The sequence below is a fragment of the Phyllostomus discolor genome, chromosome 1 (assembly GCF_004126475.2).
Source record: "Phyllostomus discolor isolate MPI-MPIP mPhyDis1 chromosome 1, mPhyDis1.pri.v3, whole genome shotgun sequence".
Classification (NCBI taxonomy): domain Eukaryota; kingdom Metazoa; phylum Chordata; class Mammalia; order Chiroptera; family Phyllostomidae; genus Phyllostomus; species Phyllostomus discolor.
The window spans coordinates 4,355,859-4,367,344 of record NC_040903.2 but is presented as its reverse complement, the minus strand read 5'-3'; the positions used below and the strand labels follow the sequence as shown (position 1 = coordinate 4,367,344).

The 11,486-nt window shown below is 47.2% G+C and overlaps 1 protein-coding gene across 1 annotated transcript in view; it reads left to right on the top strand.

Moving 5' to 3' along the window:
* Positions 1-6,029: 6,029 nt before the first annotated feature.
* The window catches only part of CLNK (cytokine dependent hematopoietic cell linker), a 147,090-nt gene continuing 141,633 nt past the window's right edge, over positions 6,030-11,486 (top strand). The window contains exon 1 of the mRNA XM_036018786.1: positions 6,030-6,229. Coding sequence (XP_035874679.1) covers positions 6,167-6,229 — 63 coding nt within the window. The 5' untranslated portion in view covers positions 6,030-6,166. The remainder of the gene's footprint in view (positions 6,230-11,486) is intronic.

The window sequence follows — 11,486 nt, the reverse complement described above, 5'->3', positions numbered from 1 at the left end:
TTTGGGTTGTTTCCAGTTGTTTTGGGGGGTTTTTTGACTATTACATATAATAGCCTGTATTTGTATACATGTTTATATATAAACCTAAGTTTTTATTTCCCTGGGATAAATGCACAGGAGTGCAATTGTTAGATGTTAGTGTTTTAGGAAACTGAAGAACTGTTTTCACAACACGCGCACCGTTTATGTTTTCATGCGTGTGTGAGCCGGCAAGGGAGTGGAGAAACGGGATCACTCGCACAGGGCTGGCGGGATGTGACGTCTCACAGGGACGGTATACGGTCGCCGTGCTGGACGGTACCCCTTTGCAGTAGGCACGTAGTGATGCCTTCCTGAGGCTCTGATGTGCATTTTTCCACCAGCTAATGATGGGCACACCGACCTTTTCACACGCTCATCTGCCATCTGTGGATCCTCACCTGTGAAATGCCTGTATGTGTTGCTGGCCCGCTTTCTAATTGAGCTTTTTTCCGATTGAGCCCTGGTGTTCTGTAAACTGTCTAAACGGTACGTCTTTGTCAGACGTGTGGTTTGCAAATGTTTCCTCTGGCCTGCAGTCTGTCTTCCGTCTTCTTCAGAGTCTGTCACGGAGCAAAAGCTTTCCATTTTGATGATGTGCAATTCACCAGTTTTTCTTCTTATTAATTATGCTGTGGGACTTTTTTCAATATTTTTAATTTTCACTTTTTTCAATTATAATTTGCATTTAATATCAATTTGTATCGGTATTGGTTTGTATTGGTATTGGTATTGGTATTGGTTTCAGATGTACAGCATAGTGGTTAGATAATCCTATACTTTATGAATTGTTCCCCCTGATACTTCCAGTACCCACCTGGCACCATACATGGTTATTACAACATTATTGACAATAATGTCACAGCAGCATTTCTTATGTTGTACTTTATATCCCTGTGACTGTTTTATAACTACCAGCTTGTGCTTCTTAGTCCCTAACCTTCTTCACGCAGCCCCCTAGCGCCCCACCTTCTGGCAACTCTATGTTCTCCACGTCCATGAGTCCGTCTCTGTTTCGTCTGTTCATTCATCTCGTTCTTTCGGTTCCACATATCAGTGAGATCACATGGTGTTTGTCTTTCTCTGACTGTCTCATTTCACTCAGCACAGTACCCTCTCGGCCTATCCGTGCTGTCACAAAAGGTAAGATTTCCTTCTTTTTTATGGTCGAGTAGCATTCCACTGTGGACACGTACCACAGCTTTTTTATCCACTCATGTGTTGATGGGCACTTGGGTTGCTTCCATGGCTTGGCTAGTATAAATGAATCCTTAGGCGTAAATCTAAGAAAACATGTACAGAATTTGTATGCCAAGAGCCACAAAGTGCTGATGAAAAAATCAAAAACTATCAAAATAAATGTAGAGACATACTTTGTTCATGGATTAGAAGACACAATATAGTGAAGCTATCAGTTCTCTTCAGTTTCATTAATTCTTAACAGGGCATTTCAAATGATCTGTCGTACCTTGAGTGAGTGGTGGTACTTTGTATTTTTTGAGAAATTGTTCCATTTTATCTAGGTTGTCAGATCTATGTGTATGCAGTTGTACTTATTATTTCCTTATTATCCCTTGAAGGTCTTCAGGGTCCATAGTGATATTCCTTCTCTCCTTCTGATAGTGGTAACTTATGTAGTCTCTCTTTTTTCTTGGTCAGCGTTTCCAGAGGTTTGTAAACTTTATTGATCTCCTAAAAGAAACAGTTCTTTATTTCATTGATTTTTCTCTAATAAGTCTGTTTTTTATTTCATTGATTTCTGTTTCTCTGTATTATTTCCTTCCTACTGCTTCCATTGGGCTTATTCTGTTTTTTGTTTTTGTTTGTTTGTTTGTTTGTTTAGGTTCTTAGGGTTGGAGCTCAGGTTAGTGATTTGGGATGCACCTTTCTCACACCTGCAGGTACTGCTGGCAGTTTCCCACCGGCATTGTCTCAGCCACGCCCCACAAAGTCTGACCACCACACTGCCGTTTTCATTCACTTCAGTGTCTTTCTTTTGTCTCCCTTCCCTTGAGACATTTTCTTTGGTGCATGCATTATTTAGAAGTATGTTGTTGAATCTGCAAGAGTTTGGAGATATTCCTGTTATCTTGGTTAATAATTTCCAGTTAAATTCACATTGATCAGGAAACATACATGATTTCAACTCTTAATTTATTGAGGCTTGTTTTAAGGCCCAAGAAGCGGGCCGTCTTCATATGTGTTTCATGCGCACTCGACAAGAATGTGTACTCTGCTACTTCTGGGTGGAGCGTTTTATAAATGCTGATCCAATCCTTTTCATTGATAGTGTTGTCAGGGTCTTCTATATCCTTGATGATTTTCTATGTGGTTGTTCTTTTGGTTGTCAAAGAAGATGTTGAAGTTTGCAGCTGTAAGTATTGATTTTCCCGTTTTCCCCTTCAGCTCTATCAGTTTGGGCCCGCACATGTTGCAGCTCTGTTTTCGGTGCATATACATTTAGGGTTACTGTCCTCGTGGTGGGCTGGCCCTTTTATCTATGTCCCTTTATGTCTGGTAACTTTATCAGATATTAATATCGTCCCCCCTGCTTGTCTTTGATCAATAGTTGTGAATCAATTAAATTTAAAAATGTACTTTTTCATCATATCGTGGTATGTGAAGCTTTCTGTGGACAGGGAATATTTGAGCCACGCTCATGAAATGAGCTTTTTCGTCTTCTCTGCTCATGTCTGTCTAGATTAAATGTAAATTTGAGCATCTACACAATGCAATTATTCATGTTTGGGCTTATAAGTGCCATTTTATTTTTTATTTGTTGCTTTCCGTTCTCATTGCATTTCTGTCTTCTTCTTCCTACCTTCTCAAAAGTTATTAGAACATTTTTTAGAATTACATTTTGATTTAGCCACGAAATATTTGAGTGTATCCTCCCGAGTAGCCTTTTCGGCGGTTGCCCTGGTATTAACGTTCCGTACACAAAACTTTCCACCGTCTGCTGGTGCTGTCGTTCGACCCGTGAAGGAACGGGAGAGACCTTCCTCCTTTTACATTCCTCGGCCCGACCTCGTTTGTAGCTGTTTTAAATATTTCCTCCGCACCTGTTTAGAGCAGAGTTACCCTTTTTGCTTCAACCATCAAACATAATTTAGAAAACATAAGAAAAAAAGGAAAGTCAGTTCTGTTTGTGTGCATTTTAGCTGATTGTGTTCTTTTGTCCTTCGTGGCGTTCCAAGGTTACTTGGATTCACATCTCCTTTCTGGTAAGAAACTGCTTCAGCCATTTGTTATGGCAGGAATGCTAGGGGAAAACTCTGTTTTTCTTCACCTAAGTGTGTCTTGACTTCCCCTGCATTCCTAAAGGATAGTTTCACTATGTATGGTATTTTGGTGTTACAGTTCTTTTAAATTTTTTTCAGCAGTTGGAAAATGTGCCCATGTCTTCAGGGTCACTGTGGTTTCTGATGGGTGATCCACTACCATTCAAATTGCCTTTCCCCTGGGAGTAACTAATAGGTCGTTTCTTTCTTGCTGTTTTTGATATATTTTCTTTCTTTTCAGTTTTCTGAAGTTTGAATATGTTGTGTCTTGGTGTGTCTTTCTTTGGGTTTATTCTGTTTAGATTCACTCAGCTTCTTGAGTAGGTAGGTTTATGTCGTTTACAATATTTGGGAAGTTGTCAATAATTATTTCTTTGACTATTTTTTCAACCCTTCCCTCTTCCTCTTCTTTTTCTGGGAGCTCTCGTGATAAAAGTGTTACATCTTTTGTTATAGTCTCACAGGTCTCTGGGGCTCCCATTTGTTTGTTTGGGGTTTTTTGTTCACTTTCTTCACATTGAATAATTTCTATCATTCTACTTCCATTTCATTAATTCCTTGCTCTTCCCCTTCTATTCTGCTATTGAGCCCACCCATTCGGGTTCTTATTATAGTTATTGTATTTTCAGTTCTAAAATTTCCATTTGGTTCTTTACACATCACCCACTTCTTCACCAAGACTTTGCATTTCTTTGCTAAGATTCTTATTGTTTTCATTTATTTCAAGCATCTTCTTAATTGCTCACTAAAGCATTTTTATGTTGGCTCTCTAAAATCTTTGTCAGATCATTCTAATATCTCTGTTATCTTGCTGTGGGCACTTATTGATTGTCTTTTCCTCATTAACAAGAACTTCTGCTTCCTGGTATTCACACTGAAGATTTACATTCCGGGTATTAGAGAACTCTGGGCCTTATCTAAACCTCGTGTTTTAACTGGCTTCCTCTGACATCACCTGACGAGAGGGAGAGATGCCCCCTCAGTGCTCCCAGGGGTGGCCGGTGTAGGTACCCAGCTTCCTTACTCCGCCTCGATGAACCCGGGCCAGGTGCTCCTTGTCTTTGCAGGTGAGGGCGGGACTTCTCTTCCCCACGAAGCCTCACTCACACTTCTCTATTTGGGGAGAAGGTAGGACCGTCTCATCACAACTCCCAGGAAGCCTCCTTTCATACCACCCCTGTGTGGGGTGGGGAGGATCCCCTCATTACTGTCCAGTGAGGTTGGGAGTCTGGAATTAGTGCCCCGTGAGGTTGGAACCCTGTTTGAGAAAGAAGCCCATCCCTGCCTGGCCTGGATAAACATCCAGCTTCCCGCTCCGCCTTCTCTGACGCCATCCAGCAGGGGGTTTGAAGACCCTCGTTGTACGTGAGAGGGTGAAGGTTTAGGCTCCCCGCTCAGCTTCTGCTGGTGTGGGTGGGCCACAGTTTTTTCTGGAGTGTGCAGCCGCAATAAAGCGGTGTGTCCTGCTGGACTTCCCCTTTCCTGTTGCCCTGGGAGAAGAGGGCAGGCTTTTGTCGGGGCATCTTTGTTTGTGCCCGTTGGTGTTTCTGTGTAGCCGGCTTCCTCAGCTCCAAGTCTGGGACACATGAAGCAGAAAGACAAACTCGGGAAACTTCCTACTCTGCTGTTCCTTGGGTCTGCAGGTCCCTAGGAAGTCTGCCGTCTCCTTCCCACACTTCAGTGTCCTCAGTGTTAAGGTCTAGGGTGTTTCGCTGGACACAGTGGGAACAATAGATCATAGTAAATCTAGGGCACTTTCCCTGAAGCAGAAGTCTCAAGGTGTTCTACATGATTCTCCTGTAGAAATACGAAACTGCTCACATTCATTCTAGGCCTCAACTCAGATATGTCAGTATTTCTTATTCAACCATGTACTTGGCTTCACCAGAATTCTAAACCTCAGAGCCAAAAAGAGTGGAAGGAAAGGGGTGGCGGGGGGAACAAAATGGTAAAAATTTGCCCGAGCCAGAGAGTGTTAATATTGCCTCATAAGAAAAGGAATCTCTTGAGAACTGATGCAGACAGAAACTGCTTATTTTTAATTTAATATTGCCGAAGCCTCGATTCAGCGGCACTCACTCAAATCCCAATTTTAAAAATAATAATCTTGCATGCTCAACGTTTGGTTAGACATCATTAAAAAAACCCTCCCTACCTTTTCAAGCATTAGCGACTCAGAAAAAGCACTCACCTCTTCCTGATGACTCAGGTCCTGCCTGGGAGCTGCTGGGGCAGCTCTCTCTCTACCAGGCACGGGGAGCTCCTCACCCCCCTTCCCAGGCAGCCTTCCCACATCCCTCCCCCCTGCCCCTCGGGTCTGGAGACTGGACATGAGATCGTGGCAGGAGAGGACACGGGGGTGTGCCCCACCACGCAACACGCAGGGAGTGTGCCTCACAGTGGTTTTGATCATCTTTGTAGTGCCCCTAAAGTGATATGCACTTAATTTAATATTCTTAGTTACACGCTGGGGGGGGGGGGGGCTGAAATTGCCAAATAAAAGTTAAAGGGGAGGAAAGGAGGAAGAAGGAAGGAAAAAAGAGCATAATCAAGCGTTCTTTGGACAATGGCGGGTGTGCCGTGACCTGGTTGGAAGTCAGTCCGTGGAGTGCTGCTACGAGCCAGACAGGGCACAGAGCCGTTATCTTGAGTATGTCCTCCTTTGCAGGGTCAGGGTAAAGAATATTATCCACGTTTGTTAAATGAGAGAACCGAGCCGGGGAGTTAAGTGCATCGCCTGAGGTCCCACGCGTTGCAGACAATGTCGCTGAGTTAAACTCGGTTCTGCACTTACCCTTTCCATTAGGTGTGGGGACGCAGGGCCACGAGCTCCGGTTAAGCAGACAGACGAGAAAATCCCACGCTAGATGCAGCCCCGCTACCTCCAGGACTGCGTCCCCCACCCCGCTGGGCACAGGGTTTCCGGCTCGGTGGGTCTGGGAAGGGGGCCTGCCGTCCTGTGTTTCTCACAGGGCCCCAGGCCTTCCCGGTGCTGCTGGTCCCAGCCGCAGACCACGTTTTAAGTAGCAACGATCTAAAGGGTCCATCCTGATAATATGCAAAGAAAAGCTCTGTGGGTTTGCTTTTTAACTGACGGTATTTCAGACAATTCATTGTTGTTGTTTTTTTCTTGTTCAACACGCAGTGCAGTCCTACTACACTTAGCTGTCTCATTACTGATGCCGAAACTGAATGGAAATGTCGGTTTAAGGAAGGGGAGAGAAAGCATTTACTTCATAAATGAATGGAAAGGAAGATGTCTGAATATAAAAAGAAAACCTAATTTCTTACGTATTACCCGTAGTTTGCAATATTCTTTAGCCACATGGACTGTAATTCCTAAGTCAAATGCCAAAATATATGATCTGATGGCTTGACAAAGTATTAAAAACAAAATTAGAATTTTTTTAACTGGGCTGAGCTTTCTACTGAGATCTGGACCACCTTACTGTTAAAATCATGGAATAAATATGAAAATAAACCACACACACACACATGCAACTATGAACATGTCATCTAAAAGGCTGTAGATTAAAAGGGCTCTAAGGACCTAAGGGTGTTTACTTCTGTACCAGCTGCTGTCCTGATGTTTGAATCTATAATTGTGTAAATTAAAACAATAGGACCCTGCATACTGATCTAAAAGAAAATATTTAACCATTTGAACGACATTTACATAATTATGCTCCAAACAATTCTATTTTCCTTGGTCCTACCTCTAATCTCTCTTAAGTAACACAAAATATGGCAGTGTCATTCACAATCTTGCTTTACTATTTCAAAAGTGTGTGTTTATTGAAAAAGCAAATTTTGAACCTTGATTCTGAGTCTCAGCTCTCTCCCTCTCAGCCCTGTGGAAGTCACAGTTCGTGGACACTGCAGACCAGGATGGGCTCTAGTGACCTTTGGGTCTTTCCCTCCCCTCAAACTTCCTCTTACTACCACCCCCACTCCCCGCCGGCCCGGGTGCAGAGCCTATGGGGGGAGGAGAACAGGAGAGGGTGACAGGAAAGGTCTCATTTGGCCTGTGGTGCTGTGAGCTGGGCGTCTGGGTGTGGCAGCTGTGGAAAGGGCTGTGAAGTGCCCAAAACAGGGCCCACCTCAGAGACCCCCCTCACCGCCCCCTGGTTGGCAGTCTCTCTCTGATACGGGCAGTACCCTCACCTCCCTCGGGCCCTGCTCCACCTTCTCCTTCACCCTCTGGGCGCCGTCCTGGACAGGCATGAAGACGCCTCTTCATTAGCTCCGCCTCGCTCACGGCTCTCCCTTCATATGGAAAACACTTACTCACCCACCTTTCCCCCAGAGACGTTCTCAGAGTAAGGGACACCCGACACCGCTGACACCCTCCCACCCCTTCATCCGCGGGCTGCTGACCCGCTCATCCTTGCCAGGGAAGACCTGCAGAGCGGCTCTGGCCACCCCTGACCAGGCCTGCAGTGAGAAGCAGGCACCTCCTCCCTCTCTGGGGGAGCAAGGGTCTCAGGGCACTGCAAGAGGGTGTCCAAAAACACATATTCAAAAAAACACTCTCCTCTGTCCACTCTGCTGGCCCTTTTTGATACCCTGAATGTGGGGGGGACATCTCACCACTAGCTCTTATCCCCCACTTCGAACTTTCTGCATAAGCTCTAGCACCTCCTTTGAACCTGGATATCCAGTGTCCTGGTGTCGGGGCCGACGTCCTGTCAAATACACTAACGGGGCCCCCAGAATCCCCAAGGGTGCTTCCTCCAACTTGAAATCTGCCCTTCACGGAGATCACAGGATAATGTGGAAGGCTTTTCTCATCGATATAAAATGCCGGCATTGGAAGAGGCTTCCGAAATCACCCGTTTCTTTCTTTTAGTCAAGAAGATGATCTGGGGCCAGAAAGTTTCCTGATAAAGTCACGTCACCCGGACTGGGTGGCAGCACTGGCCGGGGACCAGTGACCTCAACTGGCAGGTTCCTCCACCGTTCAAGGGCCGAGAAAGAGTCAAAGCATTCCACATTTAATTTTTTTAAAAAAATGAATGAGAATAAAAATAGCTTTTCTGTTCTAAGTGGAACTAAACCAGTCTTTTGCAACAAAAAGACATGGGGGAGAAAATCCAAGCCCTCTGTGTTTCGAAGACTCTCCGTTTCAGTATTCTCTGAGACATTTCGTTTTATGGGTTAATATACACTTTTCTATTTCAAATGACTTGGAAACTATTCTCTGGGAAAGAATGTTCTGTGACTCAGCAGTCTTGGCTGAGCAGTCTGTGAGTTTACGGGCCGAGGTCAGGGCGCACTTGCTTTGCTCAAAGGCACCGATGGCTTACGCCTGCCATGGGTGCCCGGTCCACTGTGTCTTAAAGAAGCAGCTCAGCCCTGGCTGGCGTAGCTCAGTGGATTGAGCGCGGGCTGCGAACCAAAGCGTCGCAGGTTCGATTCCCAGCCAGGGCACATGCCAGGGTTGCAGGCCACGGCCCCCAGCAACCGCACATTGATGTTTCTCTCTCCCTCTCTTTCTCCCTCCCTTCCCTCTCTAAAAATAAATAAATAAAATCTTAAAAAAAGAAGAAGCAGCAGCCGCTCAGTGCCCTCTCCGCCCCCAAAGCCCACGTTGGCACCGCAAAGCGGTTAAGAGCAGGGATGCTTTAGTGCTCAAGAGTTGCCCGCTAGTTCACACCTTTAGGGAGAGAAGAGGATATTGCTGACAGGCTCTGAACCTTCTCTTTGATGAAACCCTGGGAACTTCACATTCTGAGTGAGAAAGCCACCCAGGAGGCCAAGCCAGGCCCTTGGGCTCCATCACACTCATCTTACGCTAATGGCCACGGACTGAAAGCCCAGGGTAGACAGGCATTCTCATTGCATCCAGTTTCATGGTCAAAGCCATGGGCTGTCCTGCCTGGCTGCTCTAGGCTGCTCTCTCGTGGAATCCTTCATTTGGCTTTTGTGGAGAAGGCAGTGTGTGAAGGAGACCACACGGAGAGTCGATAAGGCAGGTTTTGAGTTTAAAGTGTGACGCAGACATAACAACCCAGGGTAGCAGCTCGCCCCTCTGAGTGTCTGGGTGGCACCGAGGAAGTTCAGGAGAGAGACAAAGACCTTGGCTTTGGGGGTGAAACCACCCAGCCCCATCTCCAAAGACGCTGTGACTTGAACTCCCCAGTCAGGGCCCTTCACCTGTAAGGCCACAGTCTCCCCGACCATAAAATGGGGACAAGGGCAGCGACTGCATCCGGTTCATACTCTCAGATTAGCTGGGACAGTGCCGGGCACTCCGCCGGTGCCTGACAAACGAGAGCCCTACGGTTAGAAAGGACTGTGACAGGAAGCACGTGCCAAAGAGAAAACACATGGAAAAGGCCGGTGTGCACTCACTCCTTGGTGAGCGTTTTTGCGGCTCACTCTCTCTCTCTGTGCTTTAACTGTGACCGGCCTCACTTTGCCCCTGAAGCGTTAGGTGATGTGGCGAGGGACATGTGAGGCTGCCGATGGGACTCAGAAGGCTAAGCAGTTTCCAGCCCTATAGAAAGGGGGCTGTCTGAGTGGGCCCCATGTCATCACAGGGTCCTTATATGTGGTAGAGGGGGCAGGAGAGAGGGTGGGAGGGACGCAAGGTCACTGGATTTGAAGATGGAAGGAGGGCCCTCGGGCCGGGATATGTAGGTGTCCCTAGAAGCCGAGAAGGCAAGGAGGTGAATTCTCAGCTGGGGCCTCCAAAAGGAACCCAGCCCTGCACACACTTGAGTTTGAGCCCAGTGAGACTCAGGGTGGACTTCTGCCCCACAGAAATCAAAGGTAAAAAATTGTGTTTAAGCCACACAGTTTCCGGCACTTTATAGCATCAAATGGAAAAGTGACGCTGTGTCCAAGGCCGACTAGTCTTTCCCAGGGTCACACCCACGGGGGAAGGACCGATGGGCTCTAACAGTGTAAACACGTGTCCCGTTCGCTCCTCCTCTCACCTGCTGCAGGAGGGGCTGCAGCCTCCAGACCCCTCACCTCCCACCCGCCAGCACAGGAGGTCCCCAGGGGCTGTTCTACACTGGCTCATCCGGAAACGCTTGTTGTGAAAGGAGGACCAGGCCCACTTTTCCGACTTTCTCCTCCCTTCGCTGACATCTACTCCAAAGGCCATCCCGCCCTCCTTGCTCCATGAAGGCGCTTCCCCGGCGCCCCTGCCCTGCACCTGGGCCAGACCGTCCTGGCCTCTCTGCCTGTAGATGTCACTCGACCCCATGGGTCCCACTGAGGCACTGCAGCCCGTGATGCACCCAAGGGGAATGTTGTCCCGCCCCGTTTTTGATCCATGATAGCCCAGCCCTTCCTCGCTAAGCCACTCGCCCAGCCTGCAGTGGCCTCAGGTCCAGAACAAATCTGCATGACAAATACCGCCATCTGACTTAGGGTGCTGCGCTTCCTGGAGACACACCTCTATAGATCAAGTATACATGCCCTATCTGTCCCTGCTTCCATCCAGAGGCGTCTACTCGTCATGCCCACCATTATTCATGGGACTAAGGAGTCTCGAGTGCAAGAAACATTTAGGGCTGAATTAAAGAAAAGTAAGAGACAAAGGCAGCGGGGCCCAGGTTGGCTTGGATTGATACGGACTATAGCCCCACCGTGTCCCAGGCATGTCAACAGACATTTTAGATAACTGTGCCGTGTGTTTTTCCCAGGGCAGGGCTCTGAGCTTCAGAGAGTTTACACTGTCTCAACGGCACAGCCAAGAAGCAGCGTCAGGCACCTGGGGGCTCAGCCCCGAGGATACAGATGCCCCTCCTGCACCAGCCACCCAGGGCAGAGGTGCCACACCCTGGAGCCAGAGGTGGGGCTGCTGTCTGGGCAGCCCCGCCCAGCCCCGCCTGGGGGCAGGTGCACACCTCCTCCTGCAAAAGGTTGATGAAAGGAAACGGAGGGGGGCGTTAGGGCAGCACCATCCCCGGGGGGGCTCAGGGTAGACAGCGGACATTAGCCAGAGAGGAAAAATCATTTTTAAAATAGCATAAGAAAAGTTTAATTTGCAGTTCTATCGTTTCACATAAAAAAAAATCAAGCATGAAAATAAAAATGATTCCAAGTTATTTTATTCTGGATTTATTTTTAGTGGCAATAACAACAAAATAGCTCTTTTGCATGAGTCATCGGACAAAACAGAAACAGGACTTCCTGAAATGGCAATCTGCAGAGCTGGGAGGAAACCGCTGT